The 15,110-nt window shown below is 36.5% G+C and overlaps 1 protein-coding gene across 1 annotated transcript; it reads right to left on the reverse strand.

Annotated features, from left to right (window-relative positions):
* Positions 1 to 4,181: 4,181 nt before the first annotated feature.
* LOC142336512 (uncharacterized) lies at positions 4,182 to 13,825 on the reverse strand. Its single transcript, XM_075385410.1, has 2 exons — positions 10,162 to 13,825; positions 4,182 to 6,184 (listed from the first exon to the last, which is right to left on the reverse strand). Exons 1-2 carry the CDS (start codon positions 13,803 to 13,805, stop codon positions 4,291 to 4,293), a joined length of 5,538 nt encoding a protein of 1,845 aa, XP_075241525.1. The 5' UTR covers positions 13,806 to 13,825; the 3' UTR covers positions 4,182 to 4,290.
* Between the last annotated feature and the right edge of the window lie 1,285 nt (positions 13,826 to 15,110).

Raw genomic sequence — 15,110 nt, forward strand, 5'->3', positions numbered from 1 at the left:
GAAAACCATTTTTAAAAAATCAGATCAAAAAAATAAGAAAAAAAACAGAAAATCAATGTCAAAATGCCGCATGTGAACAAAAAAACCACTAGCGAGAAATTAAAATTTAATTAAAACAAAAAAAATTAGGCCAAGAAAGAGCTGTGAATGGATTGGGAAAACTATTTAGAAAAAAATCCGATCCAAAAAATTGAAAAAACAGTAAAAATCAGAGTGAAATTGCCGAATGTGAACAAAAAACCACTACCGAGAAACCGAATTTTTGTTCAAACACCGTTTTCTCACTCTACTTTAAAATTAGAGCGAAAAAAATTTACGCCGCAAAACCACTCGCTTTTTCGCTCCATTTCCTGTTTCGGCGTGCCCAAAATCACCACTCCAATTTGACTTCAAAAATCATGAAAATGTGTGAAGAGCTCTTAAAAAAAAACATAACCGGAAGAATTCCGGAAACGATTCGAAGTGAAATTTCATTTAAACGCCATCCAACTACTCTTCAAACAAAACGTGCCCTCACTAATTTATGATTATCTTGAAACAAAGTCATGAAACAAAAAAAGTAAAAACAAAAAAATCAAATCTGTTAAAATATGATAAAAAATCTGATTAAATTTTGTTATAAATTGAGATCCCGAAAAAACTATCTCTGCCAAAATAACTTCATCAAAACAACTTGTACTAAAAAAACCACTTATGTGAACTTTGAAAAAATACTTTAGGCTAAATTATGAAAAAAAAGCTCTTAAAAACAACTTTCACTGAAAAAAGTAAATAAACTTTTTAATATTTCAAAAAACATATAAACCCAAGGAAAAATTCCCTTCAGCCAAGAGGGTATCCAGATGCTCGCAAAACAATAGCCAAGTCATAATAGGCAAAGAAACTTAGCTAAAAACGGAAAAAGACGAAAAACTGCAAAATTAAGAAAAATAGTTCCAATTTTCGCCATTTTTTTTTCATATTTCTCAACAAAAAAATGGTTCTTCACACAAAACTGTAACCAATTGTTATCATAAATTTTCTCAAGTAGAAAGGATTTTTTCAATACCCATTTGAGCCAGTAAAACAAAAAAATTGTCAAAAAAACGCAAAAATTAGCCCGAAAATCAGCAAAATACACTAAAAACCTCCGAGTTCTCATAAAATACATATGAATTTCTAGAAACCTTCAAACCACTACCGAAACCAGCCTAAAATTAAAACAAAATCATAACCAAACCTCTTAACCAAAATAAATAAAAAAACTGCTTTAAAATGCCGCACGTGAACAAAAAAATTTCGCTCGCTTAGAGAAAATTTTTTCACACATTAATTTTTCGCTCTTTCGAAAACAGCGGTATGAACAAAAACCACTCTCTTTTCGCTCCGCTCTTCACTTTTGTTCAGCACCAAAATCACTCCAAATTTTTTCACGCGTTTCATTTCCCGCTTCAAAAATCACTCCAATAAAATTGATTAAAAAAAGAACTTCTCCAATACTCCTTTTCGAGTCGTAAAAAAAAGACAGCGCCCCAATACAATTCAAATTCTTTGAATTGTAAAAAAAATAGGAGCGCTATAATAGCCGGCTGAGAAGATGAGGGCGGCTATTAAACATCCTTTTAATGATTGGGCCAGACTTATTTGGCAAGGAAGAGATAGAAGTCGAGCAAATTTAGTTATTTTTAATTTACTGTCATTGAGAATCTGAATCGATTTAAGTAACAATTTCCAGCACCAGCAAAAGCAGCCCAAAAATTCGTCATAAAAGCCTCAATTTTCTGTTAAAAATCTAGGACAATTTCAGGCGCTTATACAAGATCCGCCCTTTGTTCAGTAAAGTTCAGTCATCAAAAGAGCCAAAACCTGACCAGATCCAAAAAGAGCCGAAAACAGTAAAATACATTTAATTACCCTAAATTGTAAATTAACTAATACACAGAACAGTTGCTTCGTTAAATTGATCTCATGTTGGGCTGTAATAGTTCCATATAAAGTCCCAGGAGCCCTATGAGGCATGACCGTGGCCCTCAATATTTACAGTAAATAAAATCATTTCCCGCTTCAGATTTTTTGGCTAGTAAATGATAAACTTCATTTCTAAAAATTGGTCGATAACTTTCTGGTCTCATTTCATGAGTTAAAATCAATTGGCTCAGCAAATTAATCACTTATTATTATTATTAAATTTTCAATTCTTTGTAACGTCGGTTTTTTAATTTCGGACATTTATGAAGTCACCATTCAGTATATTAAAGTTACACCTATGTGATTACTATTTATTCTCTTTCAGTAATCAAATTGGGTACTAATTATATGAGATTAGTAGAAGCAGGCCTCAATTTTGTCTTACAAATAGACGGAAAAGCAGCAAACAGAAATGAATAGTGATATCAATTTTAGATAAGAAAAATTTACTTGCAATTCAAAAAAGTCTTCAAAATCAATAGCTTCTAAATTAAACACTAAAATAGCATTGCCGATACAGGGTAAACCTGTATCACAAAAACAGATATCAAAAAAACAAAAACGTGGAGACTTACAGTTTGTGTGAAGATATTAGCTCGGGCATAATAGAATTCAAAATTATGCCCTTATTTTAAGGTCATTTTCTCTGATGACTTACATACCTTCCAGTTCAGGATAAGAATTTTAAAACTGAGAAAAGTAATTTATGATAACGCAACTAAACTGGGATAAGTCACAAGTGATTAAGCAATAGAGCATAGAAATCCGTCCAAAGAGTGCAACAACTAAAGTTGCCCACTAAATGTAACTGAAACCATTTCTAAAAACCATTTCTATAAAGAACAGATAAAAAATAGACAAAAACAGAAAAATCAATGTCAAAATGCCGCATGTGACCAAAAAACCACTTGCGAGAAATGAAAATTTGGTTTAAACAAAAAACTAGGCCTAGAATGAACTATGAATGCATTGGGAAAACCATTCAGAAAAAGATCTGCTCCAAAAAATTGAAAAAACAGTAAAATCAGAGTGAAATTGCCGTATGTGAACAAAAAACAATAGCGAGAAATGAAAATTTGGGTTAAACAAAAAACTAGGCCTAGAATGAACTATGAATGCATTGGGAAAACAATTCAGAAAAAGATCTGATCCAAAAAAAAAGAAAAAAAACAGTAAAATCAGAGTAAAATTGCCGTATGTGAACAAAAAAACCCCTAGTTCAAAAGCAAATTTTTGTTCTAACACAGTTTTCTCACTCTACTTTAAAATTAGAGCGAAAAAATTTCACACCGCAAAACCAGTCACTTTTTGGCTTCACTTGCTGTTTCGGCGTGACCAAAATCACTACTCCAATTTGACTTCAAAAATCATGAAAATGTTTGCACAGATCTTAAAAAAAGACAGCGCCCCAATACAATTCAAATTCTTTGACCTGTAAAAAACCAAGAGAAGGCCAATAATAGCCCCAGCTATCGCTGTGCGGCTATTAAACAAAAATTGAGCAAATTGAAATTGAACGAGGATATAAGTAAGCAACAAAAAATTTGAGAATAAAAAATAGGCAAGATACTAAACAAAACTCATCTTCATTTATCCTAGGCAAGTTAGACAAAAATCTGTTTTGGCTATAACACAGCACAGAATATGCTGCTATCTACATTTGATAATGATGTCCTCAGCATCAATACAACGAGCAAAACCTTTACGCAACTATGGAAACAGGAACGATTTTTGAATCCAAAGCAGAGAAAAAAACTAGGAACATTAAATGTTACTTTTAAGCTCATTACTATAAAGAAAAACTTTGGTAGAAACCTCTGTTCAAGCAACGCATGGAAAATTGTTTAACTGTGTTTATTACTAATTAAATATCTAGCAAAAAAACTGCTAAATTCTCAAAAATCAAAAAATGTCACTTTGAATCCTGTATTTATGCCTTTAGATGTTTTGGGGCACCAAGTACGAATAAGTAAAACTACCAAAAGTTCAATTGGTTAATCCCGTTTTTTTAAACAAAAACTTGAATTGCGTGCTTAAAAATTCTGAATCGCAAGCAATAATAACAGGCGTCATATAATGACAAAGCTTTGAGAGACCACATTCATCTATTAGAAAACTTTAAAAACGAATTTGCTACTTGCTGGAGTCCTCAAAATTTTCCATTGAAAACGTAAAAAAGTCGGAGATGCTAAATCTACGCATTGATTGATTTATTGCGTTCATCAAAACCACAGTTTGAAATATGAACTTAAATTAATATACAAACAACAGATTCACAAAATTAACAATTATTCTAAAACAATCAAAGCAATCACAAATATTAGAAGACATCATAATTAGAAATCAAATAGTTAGGTTAGGCAACCCATACACAACTGGCGCGTACCCCGTGCAAACGGGCAATTTTACAGCTCTCTTTAATTGCTTCAATGTCATAGACAACGTCATAGTTTCATGACTTTGCAAATCTGAAAAATTCTCTTTTCTGTCTGACTCAAGATCCTTGTCATCTGCAGCAGTGTTCAGTTTGAATAATCGTCTGAGCAAAGCTACTGTAAATGAGTCAATTTCTTTGTCTGAGACGTCCCATAAGTTTGCCACCACAGCGGGCGCCCCAGTGAGCAAGAAGTCGAAAGGGATGTTAGTCGGGTCTAAATTGTCACTCAAACTATTTAACGAACCGCTTCCACAGCCAATAAGCAAAGCCACACAATTCAGCTTTGGCCTTTTGCCTCTCAGAACCGAAGATGGGTAAAACTTGGATCCAGCGCCATGTCCGCAATACAAATAAACGTCACAAGTTTCAAGTATAGTCTGCATTTGTTCGATCGAGGGTTCATCTCCCATTAACCCGTCAACTTTTAGATTGTTATCTGCCGTTTTAAGCTCCGTATTTTCAATTTTAGCTTTCAGATCTCGAAAAAATGTCTCAAAAGTAAGCTGTGTTGACAGCAAGTCTCCGCTCGGATTTACCAGGTAGAAAAAAGATTGCATTTTTATTGACGTTTTCGCAGCTCGAAAGTTGCTTGAAAGTGAAAGTGATTTCAAATGGTGGAAGAAAAATTCCTCTGAAGGGTACCGACCTACTGACGTCATTGCAAAGCAGTCTAATCGTTCCCAAGGAACACTGTTAAACTGACCTTCAACAATCAGCACAATATTCTCAACATTTGAGTATCGTTCCTCTATTGCTTTCTCCAATGACTGCAGTTCTTGGTTCATTTTCGCAATAAGCTGTTTCAAGTTTTGTTCTGCTTCATAGCGTTTCCCCCAGTATACTTTTCTGTTAGCGCTAGGGTCAACATTTTTGTTTTCTTTCAATCCCGAGATAAACTCACAAATCAAATATTTCAAATGGCTGAACTGTAACTGGACGCTATCATTAGTTCCCGTATTTATACTAATACTGACAGAATTACTATTAATTCCATCTTCAACTATATGCACAATCGCCCAATTTTCTGGAATCAGTTTGTTTTTCTCCGATTTCAGTCTTTGCTCTAAGTGGATACTGGGCTGTGCAAATATTCGTTTCAATAACTCTATATGTTTCTGATCAGTTTCAGTCGTGAAGAACAAACAAACGTTAAAAGCTGTCGGATTAACTCCAGCTGCTTCCATTTTCGCTGAACAACTTGCCGTTTTTTGCTGAAGCACTAATGCATTTTTCAGTTCTCGAATAAGACGGAAATTTCTGCTGCGCAAAATAACATTCTGTAGTTCATGAAACCAGGACTCCAAAGGCGAGCAGATCTCAATTTCTGAAGATATCAGTCTTGAGCAATAATGACTGTTTCTATTTTGCACTCTAGTAACGCAGTTTTCTTTATCGTCAAGCGTAGATGATAGTTCAGACCCCATGCCTGCAGGTGTAATTTTGACTGCATTCACTTTGTTAACTTTTCCAGTCTTAGCAGTCGATTGAACCGTTTTCTTTTTTGACCGTGATGCACTGTTTTTAACAGGAGCAGTTGTTTCTGTTGATGTTGTTGTTGCTTCCTTCTTGTTTTCACTAGTTTTTCTGTTCCGGCTACCGGGTACAGACAATTTCTTAGATTCAGTGCTCTCTTTTGTTGGTTTTCTGGTCGCGGCCTTATTGTCTGTTGTTCTCTTCGTTCCTCTGCTAGATGTACAGGCAGTTTTTGCTTCTTTCCTCGGGCTGCCTTTATCAGATTCTTTTCTGCTATCAACTGCCAAGTTTTCAAGCGCATCTATCAAATTCTGCTCTTCAGAGTTCCTGGAAAAACAAAACGATAAAACCAAATAAATGCACTGTACAGTAATAAAAACTCAAGCCAAATCTTAACTAAGCAAAAAGCAGATCGGGCAAATTATTAAATGAAACTCGAGAAATTTTGAACTTCTGATAATTTGAAATTGATGTATATCTGCTTTCAGTTGCAAGGCACAATTTTGTGAACTTTACTTCCCAGTTAATTACTTCAACTCCATCTTTACTTGCTTTTTGCTTAATCTTGAAGGCGGTAAAAAACAACAGTTTCACAAATTTAGAGACATCGGACAATAGCGTTTAATTTGTAGAGATTTCTGGTGGTAAGGTATTCAAAAGAATTCTATCAAAATTGCAAGAACACGAAAACAGATAATTTACATAAATCATGCATAACATAAGAGAGAAGCAGAGGCAAAAACAAGACAAATTCAAAATTGAAAAAAATTAGCAACAGTTCTAAAATTTGTGAAAAAGTTCTTGGAGGTAGTAATGTCTTGAAAATCAAAATTATGTTGTTAGGCTCTACTTAGGAATACAGTTTCAAGATCATTAACTTGACAAAAGCTAAAAAAGCTGCCCACAATCCTTGATGTTAACGGTTTTAAAACCACTTTCGTGCTTCATAATCTACCCTATAACCGATCTAAATACTTTGAACGCCTGTCGCAAAGTTTTATTGAGGCTTAAACGCAAAACAAAACTAGGAACAATTTTACTACCATAATTTTTATATTGGCAATTTTTGTTTATATCGCCATTACCAAAGCAATCTCAAAGAAGAGATATGAAAAAAATATGTTAGTTGCAAAACCCCTCCATAAACTGTCGCCAACGTCGATTGAAGAAACATTTTCTCAAACACTCAAGAAAAGCGTGAAAACTACTAGTGTCGGCTCAAAAAGTTATATTCACACTGAATTTGGGCTTTACCAGAAACTACAGCACAATTAGCCAAAAAAGACTACTAAACCTAAATCAGGTACTGTATGTAACGCGAATCTCAGAGTTTAAAGGACTTGACCAATTTTTTTTAGCTTCAAAATCGCAAAGTTATCGATCACTTTTTAGAAAAAAAACATTGCAGGACAAGACGCAGTAAAAATCAAGAATTGAATGAAGAACTTGAAAAGCCTTAACCTAACAGGCAGCTCAGATAAAGATAGCAATACAAGCATTTAATATAAGTACGCTTTTGGGTGTAAAGGTAACGGCCGCCACTTGAGCGCAGCTGTTGACACTTGCGAGAGAAAGTTTCGATCAGGCAAAACGCTGAAGTTAAGAGCGTAAAAGTCACACGAACAGCCAAAACGTTCAAGCAAAATTTTGCATAAAACACATGGCCTGTAGAAACGACTCGAAAAGTGGTGCAATAGAATCTCTTAACTACCCCCTATTTAAGAAAACTCAAAAGAAAATAAAACAATATATAGAAACAACCAATTTTTAATTAGGAATGAGGGCACTTGGGTGACGTACTTAAGTGTACGGGGGTAGGTAAAAGTTGGGGTAAGTAGTTGACGGGGGTTAAGTTGCAGTGGTGGGGGGGGGAAGGTTGTTAAGGCAGTCGGTGGAGTGTAGGCAGGGGGTAGGCAGTTTTCCAGGGATAGGTGTGGACCGGTTGGTGCGGGCAGGCAATTGGTGCGAGTAGGTTGGGGGTATGTATGGGGTCTAGGTATAGGAGGGTAGCTAGATGGTGGTGGTGGGGGGCAAGCGGGGGGTTTTGCATTTGATAGGTAAGTGGTTGTTTTGTAGCTTAGATAGGTAGGAGGGAAATATGGGATCAAATGTTTTAACAACGAAAATTTCACCTTCAATATTACCAGCAGCATGGGTACTTGCAATAACTGAAACAACGGACTAACGTCGGAAGAGTTTCTCTCGATCGACTAGTGGGGCTCTAATATGTTGCAGCCTGCTTCAGTCAGGGGGACTACCTGAATTCACTACGGAGGGCTTGAATTGACGTCTAGAGTTTATTATATAACACTATAACCACTAATAAAGCTGAAAGTGGAAAAATTAAACCAATTTCGGCGCACTGTTCTGTTGACTAAGAAGCCAACTGCTGCGAAATTAGTTCAACTGCTTCAAGTTTTGAATGAGAGGGAAATTTAGATCACGCAAGGTGCAGGAAGTCAAGGGCCCAAAAGTTAAAAGGTGAAAACGGTCAAGCAAAAGTTTTTGCATAAAAGATCAATTGCTTCAAACTTCGGTCGAGAGCAATTACGATGACAAAGAGGGCAATTAATTTTTTGAAAATAATTCATTTTTTTAGTCTACAAATCAAATAACCTGCAGCTTAGAAGAAACATGGCTGGACGAAACAAACAAACAAAGAGAAAAATGAGTTCAATTACATAAAAATTTTTAAAAGTATAGAAAGTAAGAGTAAAGCAACCGATCGGGCGAATTGCAATAAAACTACTGGCGAGCGGTTCGTCAACAGCTAGCTTTGTCTTAGTTAGGCTAGCTTTAGCTTAATATGGGTAGGGGATGAGTGGCGTGGGAGAGGGGGCGAGCAAGCGGGGTTACGGGTGGAATGTATAGATGCGGGGGAAGTGTTGGGTGAGCGGGGGGGAGCGGGGAGGGAGGAGTAAATAAGTTGAGTCAAACTCTAAGAACCGCTCTTCAAACTATGAAAATATTTCTCAGTTTTAATGAATCGAATACTAACGAGTCGAGACTAGTGAGCCGTAATACTCTAAGAGAGTTTTATGCTCTCAGGGCTGATTTGTTTACTCCGTTTTTGAGAGAAAGCCAATTAAAAAACTAAAAAATTCAAATAGACATAAAAAGAACGAAAAGCAGATATAGGAAACATATTGAACGAGACCAGCATGACTAATACAATTGCTAAGAACTTTGTTTGCGAGCAATTAATTACTTGAAAAGCCTCTATGAACTGTAACCAACGTCAACCGAAACACATAAATTTATCGAAAAACATAAATTTATCGAAACGGCAGCAAAATTGCACCTACCAGCAAAGCAACTTAATTACATTAAGCACTTTTAGAAAACTCTTAAAGCCAACTTAGTGACTAAGTTAACATAATGCCCAAGGGCTTTACCTATTTATCCCGTCTTGAAAGCTCCAAACTTGTCGAACACATGTGTGCACTTGCGGTATTTCCTGTTCCAAATTTATTACAAAACTTCAATGAAACATAAAAAGACAAACGACGGTTGAATTGCTCTCGAACGGCGAGTGAGGCAATTTAATTCACAGGGGTGTGGCTTAGAAAATTTACGGTTGCAGAAGTCCTCACCCCCAAAGGGTTCAAACACGCACCTCCGGGATAACAATCTGACATATCAACCACTAACCTATATCGTCTTTCAATCTTCAGCGCTAAAAATTTTCTTTTATGTTACCAACAGACTTTCTTCGGAATCAGACCAATTGAAGTCAATTAGAATGAAGAAGTGAAGCGGTGAAAAATGCACTCACGAAGTCATAGAATGTTCAAGAAGAAAAGTGCAAAACCGGCCCAGCACAGATTTTTGTGTTAAGAAGACACAAACGTTTGCAATAACTGTCTCAAGTTTCGTTTGAGAGCAGTTAAAAAAGAGACTCCTACGTTCGAACTACTAAAAAATATCAAAGCCATCCAAATTCTTTGGACTGACAAAAATCACAATGATTAACGGTCAAACAAAAATTCGTGTCAAGAAGACAGACACGTTTACAATAATTGCTTCAAACTTCATTCGAGAGTAATTAAAAAACACACCCCTTCACTCGAGCTATTAAAAACAGAACAAAACAGCCCAAATTCTTTGGATTGTCAAAAAATCTCAATGATACTATTAACAGCCTCGCTATAACTTCGCGGCTATAAATAAGGGCATCTTTAGAAATCACATGCTTCCTCATTCGCCTAGTTAACCTCAGAACATTAACTTAGGGGAAATACCTCAGAAAAAATAACTACGCTACCAATTCGAATAAAACGTCATAGAATTGAATTTCACCGTACCTTGGAACTTCACTGCAGGTGGATGACTCTTTAGTTTTCAATCTTACATTGCTGTTATCCTTTGTCTGCTGCTGCAATAAGCCCTCAAGTGTAGCTTGTGCTGCAAGCGATGTACTGGCAAAGCTGATACGGGTAAATTTTTGAATGCTTGGAATCGTTCCATTAAAATGATAACGCGACACAAAAGACATATGTAATGACAAAGTATGACAGTCACTTTTCTGATTCTCATTGCCAGTCGAAATACAACGGGTTCTGTTTTTGGCACCGCTCTTTGCTGTGCTTTTTGCCACATCCTTAGATCCCTCCGACGCACGATCCGAAATGTCATCATATTCCGACATCAAGTCTTCAATTTGTTTGCAATGGCGCTTTAGCTTTGAATTTAAGATGTCCAGAAGCTTTCCTTGGTTTATTGCCGCAATTTCGGTTTCTTTCTTACCGCAGTAACTTCCAGGCAAAGTATTTATCATCGATACGAGCAATGCTATATTGTCAAACTTTGCTATGTCACCACAATTATCAGCACATAAGCATTCGATACTGTGCGCTCTAAATTGGGCAACCAACTTTGAAAGAGGAATTTGAGGAATATTATCACTGAGGCCTTGCTGTGCCTGGATCTTTTTGGAATCGCTAACCTCCGTGCTCGAATCGATCCGATCACGTGCTTCAAATAACACTCGAGCCTCCGGTTCCAAATAGACATTTGCGCATTTAACAAGGCTTTCGTAGCATCTATCAAACAAGTGGACGTATGCATAGGAGTAAGCGGATTCTATAAAAGATTTCGCTTCGAATATTTGTTTAAGAATGCGAGAATGTGATTGGCCAATGTAGTTTCCCTCGGAAATGAAAGAATCATAGGACTTACTTACATCCACCAATCCTATCGCTTTGACCATATGGCTTAGTTGAGTGTAATTCTGATATGAAAACGGCGCCACCAATAAACCACATAGAGGCTGTTTCAATTGCACGTTCAGGAACAGAGGCAAAATTGGTTTATAGTTTTCAACTTCAGGACAGAAATTTATTGATTTCCTGCAAAGGCTCTTCCAGTATCGAAAAACCTCCACTTTCCATTTGGCGAAAAACGCATAGAAAGGTTTTCTGGTTCGGAACGCATCAACTGACAATGACTCACTGATATTGGACAAATCAGTCGACGAAAGTTCCGACTCAGACAACAGATCCACCAAAAAGTCGATTGCAAGCGCAGAAGAGAAAACTGACCACGGTTTCAGCGAATCCGTATCTATTAGACTGAGAGTATCTTTAATAATGGCAGCTAATTCTCTCCGCTTCATACAAGCGTCTAATTTCAAACGCAAAAACTCTTTTCCGAAGAAACTTTTCAGCAAGTGTTGCTCGTTTTCTGGAAGCAGACTTATGGTCTTCAGCAGAAGTTGTTCTAGTTTCATACAGATAGAAAGACTACCGCAGCTAAACGCTGTATTAAACCCATAGAACACTGAAATCGAACAAACAACAGACCACTTTTCTGCGTCTGATGGCAATGATGATGATGATGATACAATCACTCTCTTCAGAGCAGAATACGATTGAGAAGAAACGAATGTCCAGACGTACAATGCTTGCATTTTCAGACCGTAGAATTCGAGGACTGATGCAACGTGCATCATCATTATTCCAAGTTCAACATCAAATGTTTCTCGGCTTTTCTTTCTCTGTAAGCTATTTGTTAGCATTGATATAATTTGTTCCAAGTGGTCGGCAAAAGGACACTTCAATGACTCCTGCTTCCAGTCTTGTCTATCCCAATTGTCAATCAAGAAGTCTGTTATAATTCGCATGCCTGTCACGCGGAAAGCACAATTACATGTTTCCACTTTGCAGGAACTTGACACGGAAGCCATATTGCAGACAATTTGGATTTGTTTAACATCGTCGCCATTACCGATTGAACCCAGATGAGCGTTTAGGATTCTTGTCAACAGTTGAGTTTCGTCACACGGTGTGAAAATATCTATTTTCACAAAAGCGTGGATGTCTTTGACTGGTTGCGATTCAAGCAAGAACTGCAGGTTTCTAGATACCACAATCAAGTCAATTGAATTCCCGATTGAATTTAAAAAGAACGATTTTAGTGCTTTACATCGTGTCAGATCTTCATTCGTTGAGGATTCAGTCATGAAATCAGTCCATGAATCGTCTAAATCATTGATTAATGACAATTTATAATCAGTGTATCTTTGTAATGCTTGCCAACATTTCATGTAGTCTTTCATCACTTCATCGTTGTTCATTAAAAGCTCGATAGGCGTTCGTCTCGTCAGCAAATTCATAAATTGACTTTTGTAAAATTGACAATCTTCCGAACAAGAGATGAGACCACATTTCGACGCCCAATACGCAATTGAGCTAATGGTACGAACTTGATTCAAACATTTATCTGTGTCAATTCCTGCTCTCTTGCTGTCTTCATCATTTGCAAAAACAAGACGAGATAATTGGCAAAAAATTGCTTTCAATTTAATAATATCGAAGCCTTTTTTCTCCAAATTTGCACTGGATAGAAATTTGAGCTGCGAAATCGCAAAGCGTGCCAAGTTTGCTGTCAGCTTTGACCCAAGATCTTCATCATCACTATTTGTTCGTATCAAAGCGCGCTTCATTCGCTCAATTTTCCCATCGAGAAACTTTTCATCCTCCGAATTTGTAATTTGCAACAAGAAATTGAAGTCATTCTGCAAGAATGTGATCGTATTATTGTAACAGTCAATTGCAAAGTTTCGACAAACCCGATTTAGTTCTTCACTTTTCGACGTTTTATTGGATAACAAATTACAAAACACAGAAACAAAATCAACTATGTTTTCAAAGTCACCTTTCGATAAATCAGTTCTTCGTTGCATAAGCCTATTTTTGATATAATTCTTGAAATGACTCATAAATGTAAACAATTCCAAGTCAGCCACTGATTTGTTTGCCCACTGGTGTTCGAGTTTTAACATCTTTTCCAGACTGCTACTTTCATCTTTTTTGAGGCTAAGATAAGTTCCATAAAAGGCAAAATCACCCAAACACATCTTTGATTCTAATTTGCTCACAATGGGATGTGAATCGCACATTTTCACACAGCAATCGGTAGTTGATTTTAGTACGATGCAGACACAACACAGAATAGTTTCTATAAAGGGTCCGTGTTGTTGAAAATTCCTGTCAGAATCAAGTAAATTAAGACAAAAATCCAGAAACTCCTTCTTTGGACATAAAATTGGGGCACAAATTTCAACCCTTCTTGCCATCAAGGCACTCCAAAACATGATCGACTTTACAGACGCTATGTGAGTAAATAACAAGTTAAGTTTCGGGATCACAAAAGACAAACGGTATAGTTCTGCAGTGAGATTATCAGCTTTAGTTGCGTTACATTTGGCTAATTCGAATACAATTTTGTCACAGCAGTAGCTTCCCAGTTTTCCAACTGAAGCATCAACTACCAGCTCCAAGTTGATGTCAATTTGCTTGAAAAAAATCTCGAAAAGATCAGCAACTTCGTTAGCATAGTCACGATTTGACAAGAGATTAGTTTCTCGACCATTGTTGAACAAACAAACTATACTTTTCCCAGCCGAAACTGTTGATGATTTATTAGATTTTTCGCTGACACCAACCATTTGTCCTGAAAATGGGTACGATGTTAGTAACTAAAATAGTATCTCAATAGCACTTCTATCTTATAACAAAGTAGGTATCTGATTAATTCACACGCCCATGATTGAGAGTTCGATCCTCTGCCTCCGTGAAGCTGTCTGTGTGAGGATGAGCTCTTACTTAACCATAGATTCAGGTTGACCATAGCTTGACCAATGTTGCCTGCAATGGTGGTACCACGTGAAAGTTTCAGACGCAAAAAAGTGGACATAGTCTTCAAAAAAAATCAATGCTGCTCATAAAAAGAACAGTCAGAAATGTGGGGAATAATAAGAAAAAAAGGGCAGCTGAGAACAGGCCGCTGTGGCCTAATGCTATTCCGCTGCGATTACGCAGGAACCAAAATTATTATTATTATAATTATTAAAAATGCATATTATAAAGTGGTGTTTCTACTTGAAACTTTTATTTTCTCTCGCGTATCTTGGCTAGTAAATGCTGGTTCAAAGCATTTTTATTCGAATGACATGTTTCGACACTTTCTAATGACTTCAAAAAATGTCAGTGCGAAGAAGGTAGATTCAAGGGGTTGTCCAACAGAAATGCAACGTCAAAATTATTATTGTTGCATTTATCCATCCAATCAGAGGTCTGAAATTTATCACATTACGCCTAAAACGCATCAAAACGCTTTATTATGCCATTTGACATATTTATGATTTCCTGTCACAATGTCTTTTAGTTATTGAACCAAAGCCGGTATAAAACCGGGAAAAGACTGACAGCTTATGCAGTCTGAAAACATCAATAATAATAATAATAACAGGAAATGATTCAACTTTTGGGGTCTTTTGGGGTCAATGCTTCCTTCTGTTCACCAGTGAGACCTTCTTTGCGAGAAAACCATTGACCATCAAAGAAACTGAGGCAACATCAATTGAGTGCTACTTAAGTCATTTACAGTAAGGAAAGTCGTTCATGATGGAAGCAACAATTATAAAATTCAGCAAAACTCTGCTAATGCGTACAGCGAACAACTGCAGTTGAAGAGCGCAATGAACAGATGAACAACAATTGATGATTTGAAAATTGGGTAGTGAAAAAATTTGAACGAAAAAGGAGCGACTGACGGAAGACTGCACAAAAACTACAATTACGCTGATGATGTAACTTTAAAACTGATGATATAAATTTAACAACATCGCACCCACAAAAAGAAAAATTGCACTACATAATAACTGCCCGCCTAAATATTTTACAGAATGGCTTGAATAAAGAAAACTGAAGTTAACAAATGAAAAGTCAAGTGCAATTGTGCTCACACTTGA

Source organism: Convolutriloba macropyga, chromosome 3 (assembly GCF_964194025.1).
Source record: "Convolutriloba macropyga chromosome 3, txConMacr16.3, whole genome shotgun sequence".
Taxonomy (NCBI): Eukaryota; Metazoa; Xenacoelomorpha; order Acoela; family Convolutidae; genus Convolutriloba; species Convolutriloba macropyga.

Excerpts from the sequence above, each read along its gene's own strand:
- LOC142336512 (XM_075385410.1), bottom strand. The coding sequence starts at position 13,805 with ATGGTTGGTGTCAGCGAAAAATCTAATAAATCATCAACAGTTTCGGCT. Across the intron at positions 6,185-10,161 it reads ACCTGCAGTGAAGTTCCAAG|GAACTCTGAAGAGCAGAATT; the intron begins GTACGGTGAAAT and ends TTGTTTTTCCAG.